We start from the raw sequence: 26,735 nt of genomic DNA, 5'->3' as shown, positions 1-26,735 counted from the left end.
TTGTCACAAGTTTTATTATATGTATATACTTCTTACCTTTCCACATTGTTTACATTTTCCCTCCTGCCTTCGCCTGTGCACCCAGTGATGTCGGACAAAGTTCTGCAGAAGGAGGACAGAGAAAATACACTAACAAATGATAGTGTTTAACAGTTACCCAGCACTTCCCATTCAAAGTCATTTACGGAACAGTGCATAAGAATCACTTCAACCACAACTGAAATGTGGTTGCTTGTGGAGCAAAATGTGGCAGTTGTTTAGCATTGATATGATACAAAGAGAAATACAAAACACCATATACAACTGAAATTGCAGGAAAAATTTAGGTACAGTGCATATATTCATTACCCATTTTGGAATATGGCCAAAACAACCCTTCTGCTACTTTTCTACAAAAGGAATACCAGCAGATCACAGCACAGACAATTAAAAAACAAAAAGAGAGAGAAATGTCTTTACAACAATCTGTTCACCCATGGCACAAGGCCTGATTCTCTGTCTCCAGTAAAGTCAATAAGAGATTCACCACTGAGTTCAGTAGGAGCAGGTTTAGTTTCATGAGGCAAAAACATGAGTTGAGAGGGAGCAAGAAACTCCTTACTCCTCTACACAGGCTACCCACATCATGGGCTACAGTAAAGAGAAAAAAGGAGCAGAATCTGGTATTCCACTGCAGATATGAGAAGAAGTCAGAGCTCTCACTTTTGTCCCCTCAAAACACCAGGCAGCACAGCTGAACAGATATAGAAAGGAAGTGGCCTGCATCTTCTGAAGACTGGTCATATATTATTTTCCCATGGAGAAAGGGGAGAGACTAGAACAGGTTGGTAGCTGAATCACCAGGTCTGCTCATGGGGCTTCAAAACTATGTGTGGTACACTGCTGTGAGCTGAGAGTGAAGCCTCAGTCAAGTCCACACTTTATATTGAAGAAATCCACCTTCTAAATCTGATCCCATCCTATGAAGACTCATTATCAAAACGGTTTGTCAATAAGGCTAGGAAATTATGATCAAAGGAAGTAGGGCTGGAAGGAACATCACAAGGCCAGGAGTCCAGTCCCCTCCTCAAGGCAAAATTCACTAAACCATGACAGTCAAGTGTCTGCTCAAAGTGCTCTTGAAAATTTCCAAGGATGGAGATTCCACAACTTTTCTAGGTAGCCCTATCCAAGCTTGACCACACCCTCAGAGTAAGAAAGTGCCTCCTAGTCTCCAAACTCAATTTCTCTGGCTAAAGCTTGGAACCACTACTCCCAGTCCTGTCCCCTACAACCACAGAGAGAAGCTTATCTCCATCCTCTCTGTAAACACCCTTCAGGTATTTGAAGACTGTTAAGAAATCACCCCCACCCCCTCCCAGTCTTCTCTTCTCCAGATTCAATACCCCCAGTTCTTTCGGCCTTTCCTCATACAACGTGCTTCCCAGGCTTCTGATTATTTTTGTTGCTCTCTGCTGGACTTTTTCTAAACTGCTCACATTCCTCTTGAAGTGTGAGGCCCAAAACTGGACACACTACGCACTAGTGCTAAATAGAGTAGAAGAATTACTTTCCTTGATTTGTAAGTGACACTCCTGCTGATACAACCCACCACATGGTTGGCCTCATTTGCAACAAGCACACACAATTAGGTAACCCTCAGGTCTTTCTGTGCAGTACTGCACCCTAGTCACTCATTCCCCAACCTGTATTTGTACATGCTATTTTTGTGGCCCAAGTGCAGGACTTTGCACTTGTCCTTTTTTGAATTTCATCTTGTTGACCACAGATCATTTTTCCAGTCAACCCAAGTCATTCTGAATCCTAGCCCTAGCCTCCAGAGTGTCTGCAACTCCATCCAACTTAGTATCATCCACAAATCCAGTGTTCCCTCTAGAAAGGAAATTCATTTGTTAAAGCAGTGTTATCTTCTAGGCCAATCTCAATTTAAATGCCTTAACATCTAAACATCATTGTGCCTAAGCATGTTCACCAACCCCTTAGGGTACATCTACAGAGCAAATGAGACTGATTGTAGCATGAGTCAGCATTCCTTGCCTTATTTTTACTCCAACTAGTAGTGCAAATGCAATAGCATGGACTGGCAAACATAGGATACATCCAGAGTTTCTGATGGATTTGTACAGTTTGCACTGAAGTCTATGTCATAGTTTTCACCAGTACTGTTGGCTTTAATCTAGTTAGCACAAGTAACTTGTGAGAATCATAGAATCTTAAGAAATTAGGGCTGGAAGGGACCTCAGGAGATCACATCTAGTCCAACCCCCTGCTCAAAGCAGGACCAGCCCCGACTAGATCATCCCAGCCAAAGCTTTTTCTATCTGGGTTTTTAAAACTTCCTATGATGGTGATTCCATAGCCTATTCCAATGCCTTACTACCTTTCTCATGAGAAAGTATTTCCTAATATCTAATCTAAACTTCCCTTGCTGCAGCATAGCTCCTTGTTCTATTATCAGCCACCACTGAGAACAGTCTAGCTCCATCTTCTTTGGAACCACCCTTCAGGTAATTGAAGTTTGGTATTAAATAGCCCTTCAGTCTTCTCTTCTCTAAACTAAATAAGCCCAGTTCCCTCAGCCTCTCCTCAGAAGTCATATGCTCCAGTCCTCTCACCATTTCCATTGCACTCTGGTGGATTCTCTCTCCATCTGTCCTTTCTCTAGTGGGGGGGGCCCAAAACTGGACACATTACTCCGGATGTGGCCTCACCAGTGACAGATGCAGGGAAATAATCACTTCCCTTGATCTGCTGGCAACACTTTTACTAATACAGCCCAGTATGCCATTAGCCTTTCTCATAACACAGGCACACTGTTTGCTCATACTCAGCTTATTGTCCACTGTAACCTTTGCGTTCCTTTTCTACAGAGCTGCTGCTTAGCCAGTCAGTCCACATCATCCAAATCATTAATGAAGACATTAAAGAATATGAGGCCCCTGAAGAATGCTACCTGAAACCTCCTTCTCCTAGCCAGACATTGAGCCATTGATGACTTGTTGAGCACAATGATCCTACCAATTATGAATCCACCTCACAGTACTTTCATCTAGGCTGTATTTCTTTATCTTTTTAATGAGAATGTCATGGGAGACAGTGTCAAAAGTCTTGATAAAGTGAAGGTATATCACATCCACTGCTCTCCCCCATCCACAAAACCTGTCACCTTATCATAGAAAGAAATCAGATTGGTCAAGCATGACTTGCTCTTGATAAATCCATGCTGGCTCTTCTGAACACCTTCTCTCCTCTATGTGCTTCACAACAGATTCCTTGAGGACCTGCTTGATGATCTTTCCAGGAACTGAGATTTGGCAGATTGATTGGTAATTCCCCAGATATGCCTTCCTCCCTTTCTTAAAGATGGTACTATATTTGCCCTTTTCCAGGACATCATCCAGGACATCACTGACCTCCAAGAATTCTTAAAGGGGATATCCAATGGCTCTGAAATTACTTCAGCCAATTTCTACAGTACCCCAGAGTGACTCCCATACAGCCCTACTGAGCTGAAAGCATCTAGCTTCTCTAATGGTAAAAATAGACACTGGACTTATCCTGGGTCTGATTGTTCAGGGTTTTGACCTACTTCAAAACAGGCATGGAGGCAGTCTTTTACACATCCAGGGCCTGTTCCTCCTCTCCCCGACCGCTTCCGGTCCAGGCCCAGTTCCCCCCCACCCCTGTGCTCCAGGGCTGGTGCCAATCCCCCCGCACCCCTGTGATCCGGGTACACTGCCGCACCCCCGCACTCCAGGTCCACCCAGCCTGTGTTCACCTGCCTCCCCTCCCCACTCCCCTCCCTCCCTCCCAGCTGTTGGCAGGGCCCAGTGGCAGCAGGGCGCTGTCATCATGCCCCCCCTCTGCCAACTTTTGTGGGGGCCTGGTGGTGGCAGTGGCGCACTCCCCACCATCATGGTGGGCAGAGATGGAGTCCTGCATTCGGCCCCGCCCCCACTTCTTGTCTGGTTGGTGGAGAACGGGCCCGCTCCCCCACCCTTGCCCCCACCACTTGGGGGCTGAGCCCAATGCCTCCCCCTTCGGGGCTGTTGTCGGGGCACTGCCACTGTGCCCTGCCTCCCCCTCCCATGCTCCTCCCTGCCTCCCCATCCCTGCCAGTTTTTCTCAGGACCTAGCAACTCCATGTCCCCCCACATCCAGCCCCACCCCCACTTCTCATCCTCGGTATCACTTGAAGGGAGCGGGGTGGGGGTGGCAAGGCCAGTGGTGCTGGTCTCACCTCCCCCATGCTCCAAACAGTCCTTGCTGCCCCTTCACCGTCATGGCGGCACTCCATCGCACCATCTCCTGTTGAACGCTTGTAGAGCACTCTGGCTGTTTCAGTCAGCCACTCAGAGTGCGAATAAAGCATTGTGGACAGACAGACAGACTAAAGCTTTTATAATATTAGAACGTCAACACCTCTATTTGCTTTGCTGCATTGGCTTATTTTCCTTGTAAAATGCATTCTTTACTACTTACGTCAATAATATTTATGTAAGAGCATACACTATACATAATGTGCCATATTAACATCACACCTGGAATTCTCACTTTCATTTCTTGCTGGCTTATAGTTTTCAACTCTGCAGAATAGTGAAAGTCTTAAATACTGAGAATGCAATTGAAAAATGAGACCCAAAAGAGTATGTTAAAGAAAAGAAGTAACGGAGGGAAATAGAGAAAATATAAAACAGAAGGATTAGTTTAAAGGCAAGAAATAAGGAAGGATAAAAGAATATTTAAAAAGAAAAGTAAAGGAATGGGGATTTAAAAAAATAATATGGATGAATGAATGAGGAGAGAGGAACAAAAAAGGAGAAATGGATCCTGTTGATATAACTAATGCAGATGTTTGCCTAGGATTAATTTTAAATTCACTGTGAAGAACAGAATGTGTCCCAAAGGGGACTTGTTCTCTTTCAAAGGCTCCATTGAATCTAAAAGCACCATTTCATCTCCAGGCATAGATGCATCAGGTGCACAAATCATTAGGAAAGCAATCATTTGCCATAATCTACTTACTTCTCTTGGAGATCTGGAGCCCCCCTCACGGAAAGTTGGTTTGCAGTGGAAATTTATCTGCCATTTAAATGAAAAACAAATGGTCACAGAGAATCCTTTTAATCGTGTGGAGGCACAAGTGGGACTCAGAACCAGCTGTAAATGCTGACAACAAACAACGATAAAAGGAATGAGAATGATTCCATTACATGTAATTAGGTTCAGGCTTCTAAAATTCCTATTAAAACCAAAGAAAAAAACGTCTTTGAGTCCAGCAAAATTACTTTGCCTCTGCCAACACAGCCTGTAGTCTGCCTCCCCACGTTACTAAAGTCACATTACTAAAGCTGTAGCTCTCTGTTCAGTAACTCCTCTTAACCTGTCTTCCCTTCCCTAAAGAATACTGTGTTGCATCAGTTTAACCTTGCTTTTAGGGCTGACAAACGATTAAAAAAATTAATCTCAATTAATTGTGAGATTTGAAAAATAGTCGTAATTAATCGCCAATATAATTGCAGTTAAAAAATAGCACTCCCATCCACCCAGCATCCCAGAGCTTGTGTGCCCTGTGGCTCCTCCCCACCACCACCAACAGCACACAGCCCCAGCCCCAACCTCAGCCCTGCCCACGTCCGCTCCAGACTCCACTCCCGCCAACCAGAGCAGATCAGCCGTTTGGAACCCACGCACACAGCCCTAACCCTAGCTCACCCCATGCCTGCTCCAGACTCACCCACCCATGCAGAGCTCACCCACCCCATGCTCCTCAGCGCAGGGGAAAAGTGGCCCCTGCCCCTCACCTCTGCCAAGCCCTTCTTGCTGCAGCCTCCCAGAGCCCACACCTCAGCTGCCCTGTGGTGCCTCTGCACTGCCACCACAGCCCTGCTGGGCAGTGATGGTGGCAGAGAAAAGCCTCAAGGCAGCCTGGACATAGGCTCCAGGTGGCTGCAGCAAGAAGGGCCCAGCAGCAGCGAGTGGGAGTGGCCGCTTTTTCCCCATGCTGAGCAACATCTTCTGCCCAGCCGCCATTGGCCCTATTTTGCCCACCACTGGCCAAAATGTGTGTGATTAATGCTCATTAAAAAAAATTAATATATTAATTTGTTTTGCGTCAATCGCGCCCATTAACTGCAATTAATTGGGAGTCCTATTTGCTTTGCATTACGGAGAAAGTAGGGCAGAACAGCGCCATAGAGACTAGCTAGTTTAGAGAGACAAGATTTTTTGGCTAACTACCTGTATCTACTCATAGGTTGCACTAGGAGGGATACCTTGGCCATCAGACAGGTCTTAAGCTGGTGTTTTTAAAATCAGTGGGAGCTGAGATTCTAAGTCCTCCGTGCCTTTTGAAAATCCAGTCCTTCCTCCTGCTCAAATGAAATTTTGGATTCCACAGAAGGTGTTGTAATTTCTATGAGAAGTGCTGTATCTCATCCTGAATGAGTGGGTAGGTAGATTTTTCCACCCCTGAATTAGACCACTCTACTTTTCCTGCCCACCTTCATCTCCTAGCCAGCACAGCAGAACCTACAATGGGATGAGTTCTGCTCCTCATCTCTGAGAGCAAGTAAGGGTAGAAGCTGGCCAATAAAAACCTTCAGAAAACTTAAAATGTTATTAGAAAACTAAGAAGAAAGATAGAGATAGGCAAGGAGGGAGGCAACTAGAGGCAGGGGTGCCACGGAAACAGAAGAAATGAAAGGTTGTGAGACAAATAGGAGGATATGGGATGCAGAAAGGGTAAAGGGATAGGAGAATGAGAAGACCGAACAAAAGGGAAAGGATGATGCAGGAGTAAAAAAATAAAAGTATTTTCTACTTTTATTGGCCTTTAGTGTAGAATACTGAAATATACTGTTCAGCTGTCCTTCATTATGAAGGCAGCGAGGCTGCATCTAAAAATAAAGACATCACAGTCCATCTCCATCACAAATAAACTAGCTGTGCCTTTCCTTTTTAGTGTTGTAAAATAACAGCATTAGAAACAACAGATCAGGAAACAGAGTTACTGGAAATAAATCTTATATAAAAACAAATTAATCCTGCAGTCCTATTGGCTTTCCTTTAACGCAGTTTAGCTGCAGCCTTTATTCTTTGTTTCACTCTGGAATCTTGGTAGGCTGTAAAAGCCACCCCAGTTCTATTTATTTCAGCTACAATTCACCCTAGGAACAGGGTCAAACACAAGGTCAATGCACCACTCATGTGCCAGGAAACAGGACTGAAATCAAGATTAAGAGATATGTGGACCTTGTGATAGCCCTCTGCTGAGAAGTGAATGTCACACACGGTCACCCAGCATTAACAACCTAAAATTTAATGCAGTCAGCTTCTAAGTGCAGTCGCACTTGTTTGGATACTACCAGTAGGCGGAAAACTGGGGAATCATTGTTGCTGTTGGTAAAATTACTCGGTCATCATTTGTCTTACTTTAACTTCGGGTATGGCAACCTGAATGTGATAAAGCTAATTTCACTGGGGCAGAGGGAGAGAGAAGGGTGGGTAGAAGAAAGGAGCCTCAACAAATTTGTAAGTGATGACTACTGGGACATTTGGCAAAACAAATCCAAACTGTGGAGGGTAAATAAAAAGTTCTTCCTAAATGACTGCCTCTGCTTTCCTTTAATGAACTAACTACTTCTGGGCAGACAGCCAGTGTAATGGGGATCATAGTCCACAGGCCCATTCTCTTCCCATTCATTATAGTCAGTCCATGATTTTCCCACATGCTTTCCACTGAACAAAATTATTCCTAAATGAACATATAGTCCTAAGACTGTAAGGTATCTTATAGTCAAATAAATGTATAACCAGCAGATGAAGATGCATTGATAGAAGATGTCATTTTAGGATCAATATTTTTATGGGCTATATTGGGGGTTGTAGACAGATCTCTGGGGAACTGTAAGCAAGCTGAATGCCAAAAAGTTTAAACTATTTACCAGGGCAAGAGATCTTTATATTACCACTTGTACCTCAATTCCTAAAGTTAGGTACTAAACTCCTAAAGTTTTGAAAAAGACAGAAAGAAGGACAGACTATTTGTAGCAGTAGTTCTTGTGTTCTTTTTACTAGTTACTTGTTATCAGTTGAGTGCTGTTGTTTTACTTGTGGGCTTCTATGAGTGGCAAATATATGGTGGGGTAGGTAACAGGGCACATTCTGTCTCCCACTGGGAAGGGAAGCAGAGAGGATAACCATGATATAGGTACAAGCCTAGAACCTGGGAAACCCAAGTTAAATTCTCTGCCACTGACATGCTATGTGACCTTAATTAAGTCACTTAGGGTGTTGTTACATATTACCTTTAAGATGTGTTACAGGCTCTTAAAACAGGAGTGCCCACACATTAGGGAAGGAAAATATGAGCTAGGTGCCCTCTGAGTATCTCAGATATAGTCCTCTTCCAGAAAGGGCAGAGAACTAGCTCATCTTAGGCAGTTCGTTTGCAGCCATGTTACACAGCTTCACAGGCCCAAGACAAGTTGGGCGTAATCCTCTAGCATCCCAGGAGTCACCACTCTCAGCCATTCCCAAATGGACACTTTCTTTCCCCGTGTGACAGCAAGGGCAGCTACGGGGGCCTTAAAAGTAAGAATTCCACCCCCCTCCTCCCATTCCCCACTCAGCCCTCAGGGCTCCCCCTCTGCCCTCCCCCAACCCTTGCAACTCACCCTCGCCCCCTGTGTTCCCTAGTTCCCCACTCAGCTGTGGCTGCTGGCAGTATCCTGGGGGAGCAGGCAAGGAAAAGACCCCACCCACCAATGCCACTGCTGATCTCCAGGTGGATGCCAATGCAGAGAGCAGGAACAGCAGTGTGCAGGCAGGTGGGTTCCCCTTCCCCACCTATTCTACCAGGACAGTGCTGGCAGCCAAATGTCAATGGGGAGCTGTGGGAGAGGGTAGGCAGGATCTGATCTGGGGAGGCAGTGGTCAGTTGATAAGCACCTGGCCAGCGGGGGGGCTGGGCCCAATCTGGGCCAATAGCATGCCTGAACTGGGGTAGAAGACAGGTAACGCAGACCTGATCCAGGCCAGCAGGGGGCAACAGGGATCCAGTCTGGGGAGGGAGGGGGCTGGCAGGCCTGATGTAGGCCCAGTGTAGACTGCTGAGGGCTGATGGGGTCCCAATCCAAGCTGCAAACTCATTCCTGTGACTACACTGCCCCAGACAGCAAGTGAGCCATGCAGGCAGAGCCAACTTGGCAGTTCTCCCCCCTGCTTCTGTTTGCCAGAACTCTAAGGGCAGGTCATAGCAGTGCACATTACAGTGGGTATTAACCCTTTGGCTAAGTGCAGATAATCCAAAAGCCTGAGGCTGAAATGATTCAATCTTTGCAGGTTAATCTAAACTGCATAGACTGAACCAAGAAGCAAGTGAACAGACATTCACTTTTGATTCCAAAAATGCAGCCACATGCCTGTGGTGACTCAGGCCAGAAACTGGGGAGTGCTAGAGCCACACCTCCAGCCTTTTGGCCACTGCGGATGGGAAGGGAGGGAAGCTGGGACAGAAGCCCTCTGAGGGTTTTCCGCCATCCCTATATGAGGTGAGGGGGGGAGGGGGCATGGCCAGGCCCTGGCCAGCCAGCTGAGTATGGAGGGCTGCGGGGAGCAGCCCCTGCCAGGCTTTTCCCTTACTCCCTGTTCAAGCAGAGGTGGGGGATGTGACCAGGCCCCTGCCCGGGTCAGCACTCAGAGAGGGGAGGTGGGTTTAAACACCTCCCTTGCCCGCACAGTTCCCCAACTGGGGTCTGCCTGGCAGGGGCAGAGTAGCCCCTAACAGGCTTTTCCCTACTCTCTGCTTGAGCAGAGAGAGGCGTGCATGGCCAGACCTCAGGTGGGAGAAAGGGGCTTAAACCCCATCCCCTGCCCACATGAGACCCCAGGCAGGGTCTTCCTGGGATCCCATGTGGGCAAGGAAATGGGTTTAAACCCCACTATCCCCCCTCCCACTCAGCATGCCAGCCTGGCCCAGGGTCTGGCCATGTCCCCCACTCTCTACTTGAGCAGAGAAAATCCTGTCAGGGGTTGATTCACCCCCACCATACAGACCCTGGCTGGGGTCCAGTGTGGGTGGGGAGGGAGGTTTAAGCCTCCCTCCCCACCCTCTGCCTCAGTGTGCTGACCAGGGCCAGTGCCTGGCTACACCCCCACCCTCTGCTTGACCAGGGAGCAGAGAAAAGCCTGTGAGGGGCTGCTTTCCTCCACCCCCTCCCCACCAGGCAGATCCCTCCTGGGGTCCAGAGCCAGGTTCTCCCCACCCCTACCTGCTTCCCAGTCAGCCAGAGCAGTGATAGTGTTCCAGCTAGGGAGCAGAGGGGTAGGGCCAACCCTGCTCCACTGGAGCAGACAGCACAACCCAGGGCTCAAAGCATCCTGGGATGCTGGAGGACTGTGAGTTAACTTGAACTGGTAAGGGATTTGGGACAGAAGTTCCATAAACCAGTTTGCCCTAAATCAGTTCAGTCTGATACTACATCCAACCAGGTTTATTTTAAACCAGTTTCAGCCATTTTGAAAGCAGTTTAAGTGCATGGAACTTCTGTTGTGTTACAGAGTTGAACCAGTTTCTGATCACTTAAACCGGTTTATGTGTAACTTCTACCCCTAGCCTTAATGTGCAAGTGCTCACAGAACATCCTAACACTAATGCCAACTAACATTCCTTAAAGTTAACACATACTAATTGTAATGTATAACTACTCCTTAGTATGTCTCTTTGGTGCCCGTGCCTGTCATGTGATCTACCAAATAACTTGTGAGCTGCATTTCCTCTAACACTTTGCAATGTTGGGGTTTCTTGGGGTTTTTAAAGGCTTCTGAAGAAAGTATTCAGAACTCTTGGTAGAGGTGATATCTTTTATTAAACCAACTAAATAGTTGCAAAAAAATTCTTTATTTGCAAACCTTTGGGCTCATGCACACTTCCTCAGGCAAAGGAGAATGCACAGATTGTAATATTTCTCCCAGGTAGAAATGAAACTTCATGTTGCACAGGAGACTAGAAAGATGATATAGGTTTCCCTGGGCGGAAATGTTCACATTATGCAAATTAGGCTCAAATAAAAGTTGGAGCAGTCTGAAGAAAAGCATTTTAAAAATTCCAATCAATTCCATCTATCGTCTGAGGAAATCATACTAATATATTCAAAACACCAGAAATTTGGGTTCAAAGGGTTTTCAGGCAAAAGCTTGGTAACAGATTAATTTTGGAGTCTGTGTTCAATATACCAGTAGGTGGCGCTTTCTTACCTTTTCTAACTGTTCCATGCATGCATTGTGGACCACAATCTTACAGGCAGCACACTTCCTTCGGAGAGCCGATTTCTGCAACAGGAAAGAAAAGCATGAGTGTGTACAGGTAGGTGTTATTCACAGGAGGTTCAATATTAATCACAGGCTGGACAAATTACTTTTTCCTCTTTCGTATACAATGGGTTTTCTGGTATTTCCTGATAATCTGATTGATCTGTATATTGAAAAATGACTTGATGTTGAATGGTAAAAAGGAAATGGTAGTAATACAGAGGGGGACATATTGCTCTGGCCTGTGGACTAGAAAAAGAGAACTAAGGCTATTTTCAGGCAGTAAATCAAATTATTGGTGACATTTTGACCATAGGCCTTTCTCAACAGGGACACCCTGTAAAGTGCATCACTAGTGAAGGAAGAGGGAAGCAGACAGAAAAAAACAAATGATTCAAGTCAAACAAGGAACAGAACTTCCCACCTTCTCATCACATACAATGCTGAATTTGATAAGCTTGACCAATGCTTTAGGTGTGGAAAAAATCTTAAGAAACTTTCAAGAAAATAACCTTTCTACCAAATGTTTTTAAATCAACCAAACAGGATTTTATAGTGGGGGCAAAATTTTCTATTAAATTCTATAGCCTGGTTTTCTTTGCTAATTTATAAAGCCTTTCAGAATAATTTGTCATGGATCCTATATATCAAAGTCCAATAAAAGTCAACAGACTGTACCCTTTTACCACAACATTTTTTCTTCTTCTCACCCATATTTTATCTAACAAATTGCACACACGTCATTTTAATAGAAGCTTTGCTTACAGACTGACTTGACATGTAAAATTATTGCAAACATACAGTAAGTTAAGGCTGAATTGGCTCAGATTTTCACATTAATTTCAATTCAAGTTGTTCAGGTCTCTAATTAAAGTTTTCTCTATACTTTTCCTGAGGTCCAGATGGTAAAGAGACCACTGCTATACGCTAGCACAATGCTGATAAACTTACACTTTGGTCAACTCCCACAGTTCTATTGAAAAAACTTTCTATTTCTGGTGTTGTTCTTAAATCCTCAGTTGACAGATTCATAATATTGCATAAGCATTTCAGCTTTCACTTTTTTAATAAAAAAAATAAATCTCCAGCCTTCCCGTTTGCTACAAAAAGGTTTGGGCATATAAAGCAAATATACCCAAAAGACAAACTAAAACAAACTCCCCCCAAAATAAATCTCCACACGCTTTTGCTTTTGCTGTTGTTTTTTAATCTCACAAGCCAGGATTTTGACTTCTTGAATGGAGGAGGCTGGAATACCAATTCCAATCGATAGTACTTAAGGACTATTGGCTACATCATTCTCCCAGTAATTCCCATCTCTTCCAACTTATACAAAGTATCAGCTCCTTATTTCAAAAAGGGTGACTTCATATCTAGCTATGACCTAACTTTTATGAAAATTTCTATACTGCTTTTCCAAGAATGCAAGTATAGCTTAATTATTTCTTGCCACTCTTCCATTAAAAATACTGGACCGAAGAACATTTAAGAGGTATAAAGAGACTAGTTCCACCATAGAAAAAAAAGCAGTCTGTGTTTAATGGATCAATTTAATCCAAGAGAGTCAAAGAGATGGCCCATGGGCTAGAACCGGCTTGCAGAGCACCATCATCTGGCACTTGGTGCTTCCTATGGGTCTCAAGTTGACCTACATGCCACCTGAGGCACACACCAGACCAGCGCTGTGTGCAGGACCCAACACACAAGCCGCACACAGCACCCTGGCCAGTTCAGGACACGCACCACACACTGCCCACTTCAGGACCTGCATTGTATGTGGCAGCCTCATGGGGCCAGTCTGGGTCCCACACTCATGCTGGATCCAGTGTCCACTCCAGTTGATCCTGAAGTGTGCCACACACAGCACCCACTCCAGCCAATCTGGGGTAGGCATTGCATGCAGCATGGGCCTGAACTGGCTACAGCAGGCCCTCTGTGTGGCACAGTCCCAGACCAACCAGAGCAGACACCACAGGTACTTGATCCAGTTTGGGTGGGAGGGCAGTTCCATGCAACACACCTGGCATGCAAAGCCAGATGTTTGACACCCTTGATTTGAGCAAAACATGATTAGAGTTAACAGATTCTAAACTCCATCTACAATTCTTTTTGCCTATACCTGAAACTTGCATATATTACACTATGTTATACTAGCAGATACTCCTCACCTTCTCTTCCAAAAGGAGCTAATACACTAAACCTTAAAATAGAAAAGAATCTCAGTCAGGTCAAGAAAAGGCCAGGCATTTAAGAACAGAGAAGTATTTTAAATACAAATCCACATTTCTGGGCCTGTTGGCTGCATTCAGATATAACATCCACAAAGATTTCATAAAGAAAACTGAAGTCAGTGGATCAATATCACTCCTTTGAGTCCGGCTGTATGTCAGGTCAACCCCTTTGATTTCAGTGGACATACCCAGGGATGGATCCAGATGGGGTGCAGTCACATCCCACTTTCCATAGTGTAGTTCAGCAGCTCCAATTCCCCATAGACCCAGAAGCCTGGATCCCCTGTGTAGTCTGGATCATGGGAGCAGCAAACAGGGACTTTAAGTCCTGGGAACAGCAAGGAATCCCACTATCTCAGCACCCCCTCCCTTTCCATCTCTGATCAGTAGCACTTTCCCTCTGCCCTCTCTACTTAGGCCTCTGGTTGCAGAAAGGAGAGGTCTGCCAGCTGCTGTCTCTGTCCCAGACTGACCAGGGGGCAGGGGAATCCCAGAGACACTCCTGCTCTGCTCCATCCAGGACTTCAGGGAGCAGCTGTGTAGGAAGCCCCATCTCCAGAGCCAGGGCTGCAAGGAACAGCTACATGAAGAGCCGGACTCTACTAGGGACAGCAGCAGCAGGGGCAGCAGGTGGGTTCCCTCTCCCTGCTGGTCCCCCCAGGTGTTCCCTGCCAGTTTGGAAGCAGCCAAGAGAATCAATTTGCCACCACCACTGTCCCTGGATCCCTGGCTGAAGCAAGACAGGGGAGGCTGGGACAGCTGCCTCAATGAGTGGTCCTCCCCTTCCTGCACCCAGAGGTATAAGTAGAGAGGAAGAGGGGGGAATGGGAGGGCAGGGGAGGAGGTGTTACTAAGTGGGCTGGAAAAGGAAGGGCTACCAACAGCAGGGGGGGTTCTTTCTAGCTTCAGAGACTTAAATAAAGATGCAGGCTGCTCTTCCTATAAATAAAGATGCAGGCTGCTTTTCCTATGGCGGGGTCTCCATGCCCTGGTGCAGAGGTGGAAGAAGCTGGAAACGGGTGCAGCCACCCCTGCAGTGCTGGTTGCTGCTTCTGCACTGCCCTTTCAAAATCTTGGATCTGCCTATGGAGATACCCCATTGTAAAAGTGGGGTCACACAACTGACTTACAACGTGCAGTGGATTTGTAAAGGCCTATGCTATCTCCAACAGCTAAACCTTTAAAGAGCCTTTACTGACTTTTTGTGAAGGCCACTTCTATTGAAATTAGTGGGAGTTTGTTTGAATAAAGACCCAGTAAATAATCACAAGTCTAAGCTAAGTTTTGTATACTATTAGTGAATTTATTTGACCAAAAAAGAAAAAAAATGGGGAGAGGGGACAAATTAGGGCTGTATAAACAGCTGATTTTCTATTCCATTTTGGTTCAGCCCACAACTCAGATCTGAGCCTTATTTTGGGAGGGATGGAGGAAGGTGGAGAAACAGAAGTTGTGGGGGGTCTGCCACACAGAAATCTGATATTGTATCACTCACCGCGAATTTGACTTGGCAGCTGTCCTCCCCCAGGTAACACAGGTCCCCAGAAACATTGGTCTCCAGCCACAGATGTTCTCCATTCACCGCATTTTCCTAAGAAGAGATGTTAAATTGGTCTGTGGAGCAGTTTATGCACCTGTCAGATTGTTCCACTGCAGAAAACTATCACGCAACAGTGTGTTATGACTGACTTTCTGCTAATAAGAAAACCAAGATCAGGACTGTTTTGACTAAGCAGTACAGAAGACACCACATTGAACATCTTCCCACAGTAGTTTAGCTCATACAATCAGTTCCTCTCTTTCATGAGTATGAAATTTACAAACAATATTTAAAATAAAAGACAATATCACTAAACTCTTAGCTGATGTAAGTGTAGGGAGATGAGAATTTGAGGGACAGAGAGGCCTAGATAGGTAGAAATAATTAAACAAGCTTGCCCAAAAATTCTTTTGACATAGGCCACAAACGCAACAGATGGGCAAAAGGAATCAGGACCTTCATTGCCTCTAAAAATCAAGCTGGTGTATTCGTGGTTAACTGGGTGATTCAGAGAGAACACATCAGAATCATCCAAAACACTTTGGGAAGCACGTGGGTTCCCCTTGAAAATCCATATGTACTGATAAAGCTTGACCCTTGTTACTGACAAAATCTCAACCCCAGAAGATGTGGTTTCAGATTGATTACAGTTTCCATCCTACTGTAATGATGGCTTAATACCAAAAATCATAAAATTACCATACCATATTTGAGCAAAGCGAATAAATAGAAATCTTGCTCAACCCAAATTAGAGCATGATGGAAAATGCATCGACAGTCTCTGACATTCGGTTCCCACATTGCAAAGTCACAAATGATGATGATTTCCAACCAGATGGCATTTGACAGCAGGATGCTTAGAAATAGCCATTTTGGTTAAAATCATTTATTTTAAATACCCTTGACAGTTTTAATGTGATGAAATGCATTTTTTTTTTCCTCTCACCATGAGGATTTTTCAGGTACAGCTTTTTTAAAAGAGAAATGTAGCAGACAGATTTTTTTTTATTTCTCCAATACAAATGCATTCACAATAACCAGATCAATATTAATTCGCATTTAAAGAATGTAAGCATCTATCAGTAGTGTGGGGTTGATTTACAGTAAGACAGTAGGTCAAAATCCTGAAAGGAAAGTGGAAGAAAAGGGTAGTATTTTATGGTGATAGGTCCACATGTCCATATTTAGCTGCATAACTATAAAATAAACAGCCTACAAAAGTCAGAAAACTTTTGGATAACATTACATCCAATATCATCCCCAACATGTGAGTCAAGAAATGTAGATTCTATTTCACTGTCACAACATACTTTATGACTTTGGGTAAGTAATTTCACCTTTCTGAGCCTCTCTTTCCTTTTCTACCCTTTGTCTACTTTATCCATGTAAAATATGAACTTATTAGAGCAGGGACTGTCTTGATCTATATCAAGGGTTGTCAAACCCCAGCACTCGTGCCAGAGCATAGCAAGCAAAGGCATTTTCCTTGGCACCTCCCCACCACCTCCCAGAAGTAGCCGGGCTTCTGGTATTCTGATGACAGTGATTATCTCTCCATCCTGCAACGCCTGAAATTCAATTCCCTGCCCAGTTTATGGGGAACTAAATGAAACAATGAGACAACAGAACAGGTGATGTTTCCACACTGGATAAGTAGAAATTTGTCAAAGGCAGTATTCTAATGAGACACTTTCCTTACTAAAGTAACTAATGGCAAACAACAAATCATGGTTCATATGATGACCTAGATTATAAATCTACATCATGTAGATTATAAAAGCATGTGCTTTGGGAGAATAAGTTTAGCAAGCCAGGCAAGAAAGCACACAGCTCCTGGGACATGATTTTTAATCAGGAATCAGAAGTCCATAAAAAGAAGCAAAATAGATTAAAACCTTTTTTCATTCACATTATTTCCCCATGACTTTCTAGTCAAGGTTTCTAAAGATAAAGTGGCCTATTTCCATAACCCAGTTAAGACCAATTTAGATTTTGTTCTTTGTTGTTCCTGAATGGGTCAGAGATTCATATGGCCTGAATTTATAATAGAAGTATAAATTTAAAAACTGGACTCTTTTGCATTTTATAGACTGTATTATACTAAAATATGGATTGGGTGGTCATAATGACACCTTCTGACATTAAAATTTGGTTCCCTTGTGTCTTGTGGGGTCATTTAAATCTTAGCAAAATGGATATATCGTGTTACCATTCTGACCTGGAAGCATTTATACCCACTTTGGCACTCACTTTCCATTGGCGTAACTGACTTCACAACAGAGTTGGTCAAAGCTCTTGAAGTTCTACCAGATATTTCAACACTCCACATTTTCCTTTAATCCTGAATCAGAACAAAATGTTGAAATTTCCTGTGAAACAAAATTTCCAAAAATAATTGAAACTTGATTTAAATTATCTTACTGAACCATTTTCTTTCAATAAGGTCAAAAAGTATCATGTTGACTTTATCTTGTTGACTTTTATACTATATAACATAACATCTCATAAACTGTAGTAAAATATAATACAAAAGTCGGCAGGATAAAGTGAACAAAAGTGCTTTGACTTTATTCAAACAAAACGTTTCAATCCCATCTTTTCATAAATTTGGACAAGAACTTTGTGTTCCTGAAACACATTCAGATTTCAACAGATCAGCATCCCTGCCTAAAAATTTGCAGCTGGGCCTTTTCCATAAGAGTCAGGACAATAAAAACAAAATCAGACCCATAGATTATAAAATTAAAAGGTACCAATATGTTTATCTATCCCAACCTTCTGCATAAGATAGACCACAAAGGACAGCAGAGTCCAAATTACTATATTTCTACACACAGATATTTTTATCCTGAAGATTGATTCAAGCAGACTCTTAATTATTTGTCTTGTATGAGCTGTTTTGTATTTGCTGATTTGGGCTGGCTTGGTTCATATAACAACAAAAGAAATGCCACAGTGGGTCAGACCACATGTATCTGGTCTCTCACAGTGGTACAGAGTGCATGCTAATGGAAAGAGTATGTAAACTGGGCATATCCATGTCAATCTGTCCTGTCCCTCTTCCCCAACAATGTCCAACATTCAAAGTTTAGCATATGTATCTTCACTCTGAATGGATAACACGTGGGAATAAGGCAGGAATAAATTCTACTTACAATTTGGGAAAAGGCAAAAACCTCCTGTTTAATATTTGGTTGTCTGGTGTTTACGCATCATTGTGCAAAGAAAGTTGGAGCTCTGCTTTGTCCATAGTAGGTATATGGTATTTGTATCTGTAAGGATCTTTTTTACTCATCCTGTAAATGGAGAGAAAATCCCACCCCCCCCTCCACACACTGTAGCAGAGGTAGCTGCTATTGTTGTGACAGATACCTGCTGCTCCACTTCCTCAGGTGAGCGCCTTCCACTTGTTTGCTCTTGTTTTGTACTACCGACATAGAAAGCAAGGTTCTTTTTAGCATGCAGATTGTTTTTTGCATATGAGAAAACACAGTGCATGTTCTGCTCCAAGGTGAATGCAAACATAGATTCACAGAGCAGAGTTTAAGGGCAATATCATAATTATATGTATTTGACCATAACCACTGTTCACATTTTTCAACTTGCTAAATTTGGTTTGTGCCTTAAGAGGTACCCCAAAATGCTGAAGGAAACAAAGCAGGCATTACTGTTTTCCTAAAGTCCTTTGGCTACTTCCACAAGCTGCAGCCAGAATGGTTTCAAAGGCAATGCAAACTAGCCTGTGTCATTTAATTTGTGGCATCAAGCAGCAGTGGATATTCAGCCAATCGGATCATCCAGCTGGCTGAACATTCAATTCAAAATGAGATATAACATGGCCTGTAACCATGAGAATGGAGCTTTCCCATCAGGGATAAACTTTCATATTATTATAAAAGGATTTCTAAATAAACCATTTAAATGGGGGGGAAAATGTTCAAATATATGAGGCAGATAAATTAAGCCAACTATCAAATCAGCCCTATCATGACATCATGAAATAAACATACAGAAATGATTTGTGCACATCTCAGTTTATAATTCTAGATTAAATTAAATCAATTTTTAAAAATCCATTTTTTTTCCATTTTTCCTTTTTCATAGTGTCAATACCTGGCAGAGATAAAGTTGTTTGGGTGCACTGGCTGCTCCTTTTTATCTTGCCATATTTAACTCTTATCTTTGGCTTCTTCTAGTTAGGGACAGTTACAAAGCCCCTGCTTACCCTTAAACTGCTGATATGTATTCTCAGCCTTATCTCCATTTTCACAGTTTTTGTTTGGGAATTTACATTAGAAAACAAAACAAAAACAATTTACAAATGTCATATGTGATTAAAAAAGAAACCCAAAGCTGTGTTACCATATGAAATATTTAATAATTTGAAGATATGTTGTATCCACCTTAAACAACTATTTTTATTTTAACTTTTAGGGCCAGAGCCATCAAGATGCTGTGGCTGCTTCCCTTCACTACAGCTGTGAAGACTGAATTCCCTGTCCTTTGCCGCACATATCAGTCTTCATACACATATACAATCATAGAATAATAGAAAATGAGGGCTGCAAAGGACCTCAGGAGGTCATGTAGTCCAACCCCCTGCTCAAAGCAGGACCATCCCCAACTAGATCATCCCAGCCAAGGCTTTGTCTAGCAGGGCTTTAAAAGCCTCCAAGGATAGAGATTCTACCACCTCTCTCGGTAACCTGTTCCAGTGCTTTACTACCCTCCTCATGGGAAAGATTTTCCTAATATCTAACCTAAACTTCCCTCACTACAACTTGAGACCATTGTTCCTTGTTTTGTCATTTGACACCACTGAGAACGGTCCAGCTCCATCCTCTTCAGAACCCCCTTCAGATAGATGAAGACTGCTATTAACCACCCCCACCCCCCAGCCTTCTCTTCTTCAGACTAAATAAGTCCAGTTCCATCAGCTTCTCCTAGTAAGTCATGTGCCCCAACCCCCTAACCATTTTCAGTGCTCTCTCTTAGGCTCTCTCCAATTTGTCTACCTCCTTTTTGTAGTGAGGGGCCCAAAACTGGACACACTACTCCAGAGGTGGCCTCATCAGTGCCTAATACAGGGAAATAATTTCTTCCTTCGATAGGCTGGCAACCGTCCTAATAATGCAGTCCAGTACGCCATAGGTTTTCTTTGCAACAAGGGCACACTGTTGGCTTATATCCAGTTTAAACCGGAACCCCCATGTCCTCTTCTGCAGAGCTGCTGTTTGACCAGTCAGTCCCCAGCCTATTCTGGTGCACGGGATTGTTCCATCTTTAAGTGCAGGACTTTGCACTTATCCTTACTGGATCTCATGAGATTACTTTTGGTCCAATCCTCCAATTTGTTGAGGTCTCTCTGAATCCTAGCTATATCTTCCAGCATACCTGCTACTTCCTCCAGCCTGGTGTAATCTGCAAACCTGCTGAGGGTACACTCTATGCCATCTTCCAGGTTGTTGAAAATATTAAACACAGCTGACCCCAGGATTGACCCCTGGGGCACTCCACTTGATACTGGATGCCCACTAGACATCAAGTCATTGATTAAAAACCTTTAAGCCCTATGATCCAGTCTGTTTTCTATCCATTTTACAGTCTATTCATCTAACCAGTACTTCCTTAGCTTGCTTGAAGGAATGTTGTGGGACAGCATGTCAAAAGCCTTGCTAAAGTCAAGGTATATCACATCCACTGCTCTCCCCACATCCACAGAGCCAGTCATCTCATCAAAGAAGGCAATCCGTTTGGTCAGACATGATTTGCCATTGGTGACTCCATGCTGACTATTCCTAATCACCTTCTCCTCCAGCTGCTTTCCTTTCTTATGTCCTTGTGAGATATGGTATTTAAAATGTGTAGATTCATTAGAATCTGCCAGGCACTGTGCCATGAACACGTCCATTATGGCCTTGAACTTGCAACCTCTGGATGGTTAACAAAATGCCTTAGCGTCCATGCCACCCCAGGCCTCCTCCATGTGTTCACTAATTGATTCCTGGGGGACCTACTCCCTGATTTTTCCAGGGACTGAGGTGAGGCTGACTGGTCTCTAATTCCCTAGATCTTCCTTCTTCCCACTACAAGTTTTCAAAGATAATGGCTAGTGGCTCTGCAATCACATCAGCCAACTCCCTCAGCACCCTCAGGTGCATCATGTCCACTCCCATGGACTTCTACACATCCAGACTTTCTAAATAGTCCCTAACCTGTTCTTTCACTATTGTTGGCTGTTCACCTCCTCCCCAAACTGTGCTGCCAGGTGCTATAGTCTGGAAGCTGACCTAGCCTGTGAAGACTGAGATAAAAACGGCATTGAGTACTTAAAAGTTTAAAAGTGTATCTTTAAGTAAAAGCTGCATAATAAACATTCTTCAACATGGATGAGTGAAGCCAAGATGGTAACTTCCCTATACTGCCAAAGGCTATTGTCTTAACCTAAGGCATTTTAGTTTCACTCCATTTGGAAACAACAGAGGGTAACAGCCATTTGAAAGGGGGAAGGGGATCATGTTTGTTAAGCTACAGTAGCCTCGTTCCCTTTGAGAATGAGAGATCGCAACCATCTTGAAAAAAATCTCTCTTCAAGGAATTCTCTCAGAAAAAAAACAATGCTGAAGGAGAAGCAGCAAGTATGATCATTAATCATAAAAATATTCCTTCAGACAGTTTCTGTGTAAAATGTCAGTGATTTTCAACTCTATGGAAAATTTAGGGAGTCACTACTATTTGTTACAATAACTACTAAAGAGTAGGCTAGTTTAAATGGGCAATGGAACATACATACCCAAGGGCTCTCCTTCCTCATGTGAACATCTGATGATGTATGCCTTCGCATACTTAGTTCCCAATTACAAGACTTAGTCTTGCAGAAAGTTTAATGGGAAGAGACATAATTTGGTGTACAAATTAGGATATGAAATGATAATTTAGAAGGCAGGGCATTCATATGGAAAAGAAATGCATTCATCAGGACCAGTGTTGCAATTAGTGAATGCCAGTGGGATTCGAGTTTATATATGACATTTTAAATCTGTCTTGTATATATCGCAGACCACATACATCTGATCCCAAAAATTAGCTATCCAAAACTGAGAAGCATGTTTTAAGAGAGAAGCCTGATATCTATGCTGGAATGGAGGCATAGGAGCACTGGAATGGCTGCCACATCTTCCTCTATCCCAGCCACATGGAGGAGAGCAGTCCCATGTTCAGCATCAATCACCCTATCTTTACTGCTCAGCCAAAAGCAAGAAGTTTAACCTCATCACAGCCACTGCCAAATTGGCAGCAACTGTGACACGGTTAAACCTCTAGCTTTTGACTGAGTAGGAAGGGAAGAGCGAGCAATGCTGATAAGCAGACCCTGCCCCCGCAGCCAGAATTTAGCCATGACTCTAGAGAAATTTTTTCTTCATTCTGTCTTCCCAAAAGAAGGTGCATGTCTTATTTGGGAGGCATGTTGTATATAAAAAAATACAATAATCCTGCCAAACTATATTATAATGAGGGCATGGGGTGAAAACAAAATCATAGGAGTATTTTATCATCCTCTGTTAAATGTGATGGTTTTTAGAGTAATATTAGTATAAATCTGTTATTTATCCATTAGGTCCTATAGGGTTAATTCCTGTTCAGCTATACAGGACTTTTCCATAAATGTGTACATCATGCAGCAGAGGATTAAAATAGCAACTGTCCATTCAGAGAATACACCTAAGAGTCCAAACCTGAATTTTGCTACTTATTTCAAAGTATGTTCATAGGTTCCTCAAAGGCCTTTTTAAAGCTGTGTTTTTCAACCCATGGGTTGTAACCCAAAAGTGGGTCACGAGAATATTTGAAAGGGTGGTGAGCAAGTCCCAGAAAAATTCAGGAAAGCATGGGTTTCCCCTTCCAGAGCCTGTAAACAGTTGCTTGGGGTGATTGGAGGCAGCAGGTGCACATGCATGTGCGCACGCAGCAGCATGTGCAGCCCCAGCAGCTGGATGCAAGTGAGTATATGGGGAGTGGAGGTTGGAGTCCAGGGCTTGGGTGTCTAGGGGGTGTGTGAGTGTGGAGGGGATGGGTATGCGAGGTGGGGACATGTGCCTGCCAGCACTGGGGGAAGATGGCTGGGTGCCAAGGCTGTATCAGGGCCTGCCCCTCCAGCAGGGAAGGCGCCTGCCCCTCCAGCAGGGAAGGGAGTGGGAGGGAGCTACGTAGCTGAGCCGGTGGCACCGAGACAGATGCCCATACTCGCAGGGGCAGGGCAATCAGGAGATGCTGCTTGGAGGGCAGGAGGGGATGTGACCAGGTTGCCTAGCATGGCATGGGAACCCCAGCCCAGGGCAGGGGAGGGTACCACAGGCCTCTCCTCCTCCTCCTCCCTCTAGTCAATGCCAGGGCTGGACTCACTCCACTGCCATCCACATGAGCTGGAGCCGCTGCAGCCACTGCACTCCAGCCTAAGCAGGATAGGGCAGCTGGGGGTCCCCTCCAGCAGGGCTGGGGGGAGACAGGGGGCTGCGGGTTGGGAGTGATGGACACCAACATGTCATGGAGGGGCAGGGGACTGTGAGTCGGGAGTGAGGGGCACCAGCAGGGCCAGGTGTCTGTGGCTTGGGACCAAGGGTCATCAGCAGAGACAGGGAGCTGTGGGTCAGGAATGAGGGGCACCAGCAGGGCTGGGGGCTGAGGCTCAGAACTGTCCATCAATGTTTACAAATGGGTCCTGGTACAAAAATGGTTGAGAACCACTGTTTTAAAGGATGTGTGTCATACAGTTATAGAGCTATGTGACTATCCCTTCAAACAATATATTGCAGAGATATGCACTGCATACTGTTATGTGCTATTTGTATTACTGTAGCACTTAGGAGCCCTATAGGCCACACAAGCACCAAATAGAAAGATGACCCCTGCTTCTAAAATAAAGATGAGACAACAAATGGATGAAGACAGAGAGCAGCATGAAACAATGAGACAATGTTGGCCAGCATGATCACTAGAGGTATCAGTGCACCAGGAGCTAACTAGTTTTTTGGAAGCATCAAAAAAAGGGAGAGTTTTAAGAAAGGATTGAGGAAGAATAATGAAGTAGCTTTACAGTTTATGGGTAGCTTCTCCCATGTCTTAGGGGCAGCATGATAAGAAGCACAAAAGCACTTATTTAAACATTTAATAATTGGACAATGGTAGCTGGCATCATGGACCAGTCACAGGTGGGAGTGATGCATAAGCTTTTGGGAGAATGCACACAGGACATCTTTGGGGTTGCTTTTATAACATGGGATGCCTTTCCCATGGAGGTGCAAAATGACACAGCTCAAGTTGGAGGGAGGAAGGCAGGGGATAGGACCTGACTACCACCACTGCTTTCCCCCACCACACAGCTGTGGTACAGTGAAAGCCCCCTTCCACCAGTGTCCATGCCATTCAACTGGGGCACAGCATGGACAGAGCTCCCTCTCCACCAGAGCCCCTGGTGGTACACTGCAGTGCAGTGCAGGGAGAATCCCCTCACCACCAAATGCCACCAAAGCCATAGCTCCAGGCTGGATCCAAAGTCTCCACAGGCTGGATCTGGCCCACAGGACATAGGTTGCCAGCCTGTATCTTATAGTACAAAATCACTTGCCTCAGAAAATTAAAGACAAGCCAAAGGGTGACAAAAGGCATAGCAAGTTTAAAAAATGCGACTGTATGAGACCAACGAAGCTAAGAATTTTTACACATGTGAGGAAAGAAAGGAAACCTCTACCATCAACTGGCACTTTATCAATGCATCTTACAGGGAGTAAGTAACATTTTCCCCATTTTTCAAAATAGGAAAACAGAAGGACATTCAGGTAAAGCAACTCATCTGACCTCATCCAGGAAGCCGATGGCAGAGCTTAAAATAGAACTCAAGATTCCTGAGTCCCAAGCTAGTACCCCATACTACTTCTAATATGACAACCACAAATATCCTGCGTGGCGTTACTAATAATGAAGAACATGGACAGGGAATTATTTTCAGGTATCACCATAGACACATAAGGAAAGAAACATTTATTCTACTAGTTTAAGCAACACTTTCTGGCCATGATATCAGACACTGCAATATGTGACACAGAAGGTCTCTGAATCACCCTCAAGAGAAATACTAAAGGAAAGTTAGGACAGAACTGATGGGGCTGCTATAGACATTGTTAATACTGTCTTGTGGTAATGAAAGCAGAGAGACTAGTTGCAAAAATGTCCTTTCCAAGCATAACACAAATTAATCCAAATAACCTTTCAAAAATGTTCTGCATGTAACACCTCCCTAGAGCCATGAGTTCCACTGGCATACTTTTATGGGGGGTTATGTGAGCAGTCATCTGGGCAGGTGTGCGTTGTACAATGCTATGTTTCAAGAGTGAAGCTATGATTTAAACTACAATTCAGGAAGACACTGAAGTCTGCCTGTGTCTAATACATCATCTGAGCAGTCCCACTGACATCAACAGGACAGGATTTGGGATTAAAGAAAAGTGGGTGTTTAAGCACCTTCCTGATTAGGTTCTAAAGGCTTCCTGAAGAACAAGATCTAGGTCTTTGTAAATCCAATACCTTTGGATTTTCCTTTGGCTCTCGCAAACTCTGGGGCAATTCAACTTTTTAACACTCTCCTCTATGCTCACCTACAGATTTTAAGGTCAGAGGGGACTAGTGAGATCATCTAATTTAATCATTAGCCTCTGCACTTGTGGCTGGGACAGAGAACACTATTGAGAAAGCCATCCAGTCTTGATATATAGATTATCTCTACCTAAAGCACAAAAACAGGTTCCAAAGGAAAGAAAAATCTCTCAAACACACAACACACACTTCGTTGCCTGTGTGAGGGCTTGATCCTATCAGATGCTGAGCACTTGAGCAAGCAGCTCATAAAGGATATAGCTACATGCTTAACTTTAAACACATGCAGTCCTGTTGACTAATGGGAATATTCACATGCTTATGCACTCTGCTGGAACAAGGTTTGAGTTCTCAGCACCTCATAATGACCAGACCTAATGTAGCCAACATCAGCCCTCTTATTGCACCTAACTTATTCACACTCTTAAGACACCTCAAGACCCATCAATGAGCCATAGTAGAGATCATCCTTGAATTGAGGGATTGCTGATGACAATCCACACACAAATAAATGAAGAGTGACAGCACTGGCAGAAGATACTGTTCAGATAAATTGCCATAAAAACAAACACCTACAGTCCATTCTAGTGCTGTTCGTGGCTCCTTCACAGGCCCATTGGAGACTGCGATGTTGAGGGAATGCACAGGGGCCAAGTGCTGGAGGCCTGACCTGGAGATTGCTTTCCTGCAAGGTGAAAAGAAAAAACAACAAACAGAGATAGATTTTTTTTTTCTAGAAATCTGAAGAAGCAACATGTCTACATTTCAGTTTGGCTGAACTAGTGGTAGAAGTTATTTTGTACTGCTGAGAACAGGGAGAGCCCATGAGGAGTCAGAAAAAGCATAAGGAGGATGCAAAAGCAGCTTAGTAAAGGAACAAGGCAAGACTGATAGCCAAAAATGTTCTTATGCAGAGCAGTTACCCCCGCCGGTCCCCACCCCAAACCCCCAGACTAGCTGGCAAAAATCTACTGGGCCAAGCTTAGCATAGATTTTAAACA

At 44.0% G+C, this 26,735-nt stretch overlaps 1 protein-coding gene across 1 annotated transcript in view; it reads right to left on the bottom strand.

Moving 5' to 3' along the window:
* DGKI (diacylglycerol kinase iota) overlaps nt 1-26,426 on the bottom strand; it is a 186,758-nt gene extending 160,332 nt beyond the window's left edge. The window contains exons 1-5 of the mRNA XM_059726475.1: nt 26,311-26,426; nt 15,040-15,135; nt 11,260-11,334; nt 5,026-5,082; nt 37-102 (exon numbers count right to left, since the gene is read on the bottom strand). Of these exons, the coding sequence (XP_059582458.1) occupies nt 37-102; nt 5,026-5,082; nt 11,260-11,277 (141 nt within the window). The 5' untranslated portion in view covers nt 11,278-11,334; nt 15,040-15,135; nt 26,311-26,426. The remainder of the gene's footprint in view (nt 1-36; nt 103-5,025; nt 5,083-11,259; nt 11,335-15,039; nt 15,136-26,310) is intronic.
* Between the last annotated feature and the right edge of the window lie 309 nt (nt 26,427-26,735).

The sequence above is a fragment of the Alligator mississippiensis genome, chromosome 4 (assembly GCF_030867095.1).
Source record: "Alligator mississippiensis isolate rAllMis1 chromosome 4, rAllMis1, whole genome shotgun sequence".
Lineage (NCBI taxonomy): Eukaryota > Metazoa > Chordata > Crocodylia > Alligatoridae > Alligator > Alligator mississippiensis.
Note: the sequence above shows the minus strand (reverse complement) of the source record. Positions and strands in the feature narration are given on the sequence as shown.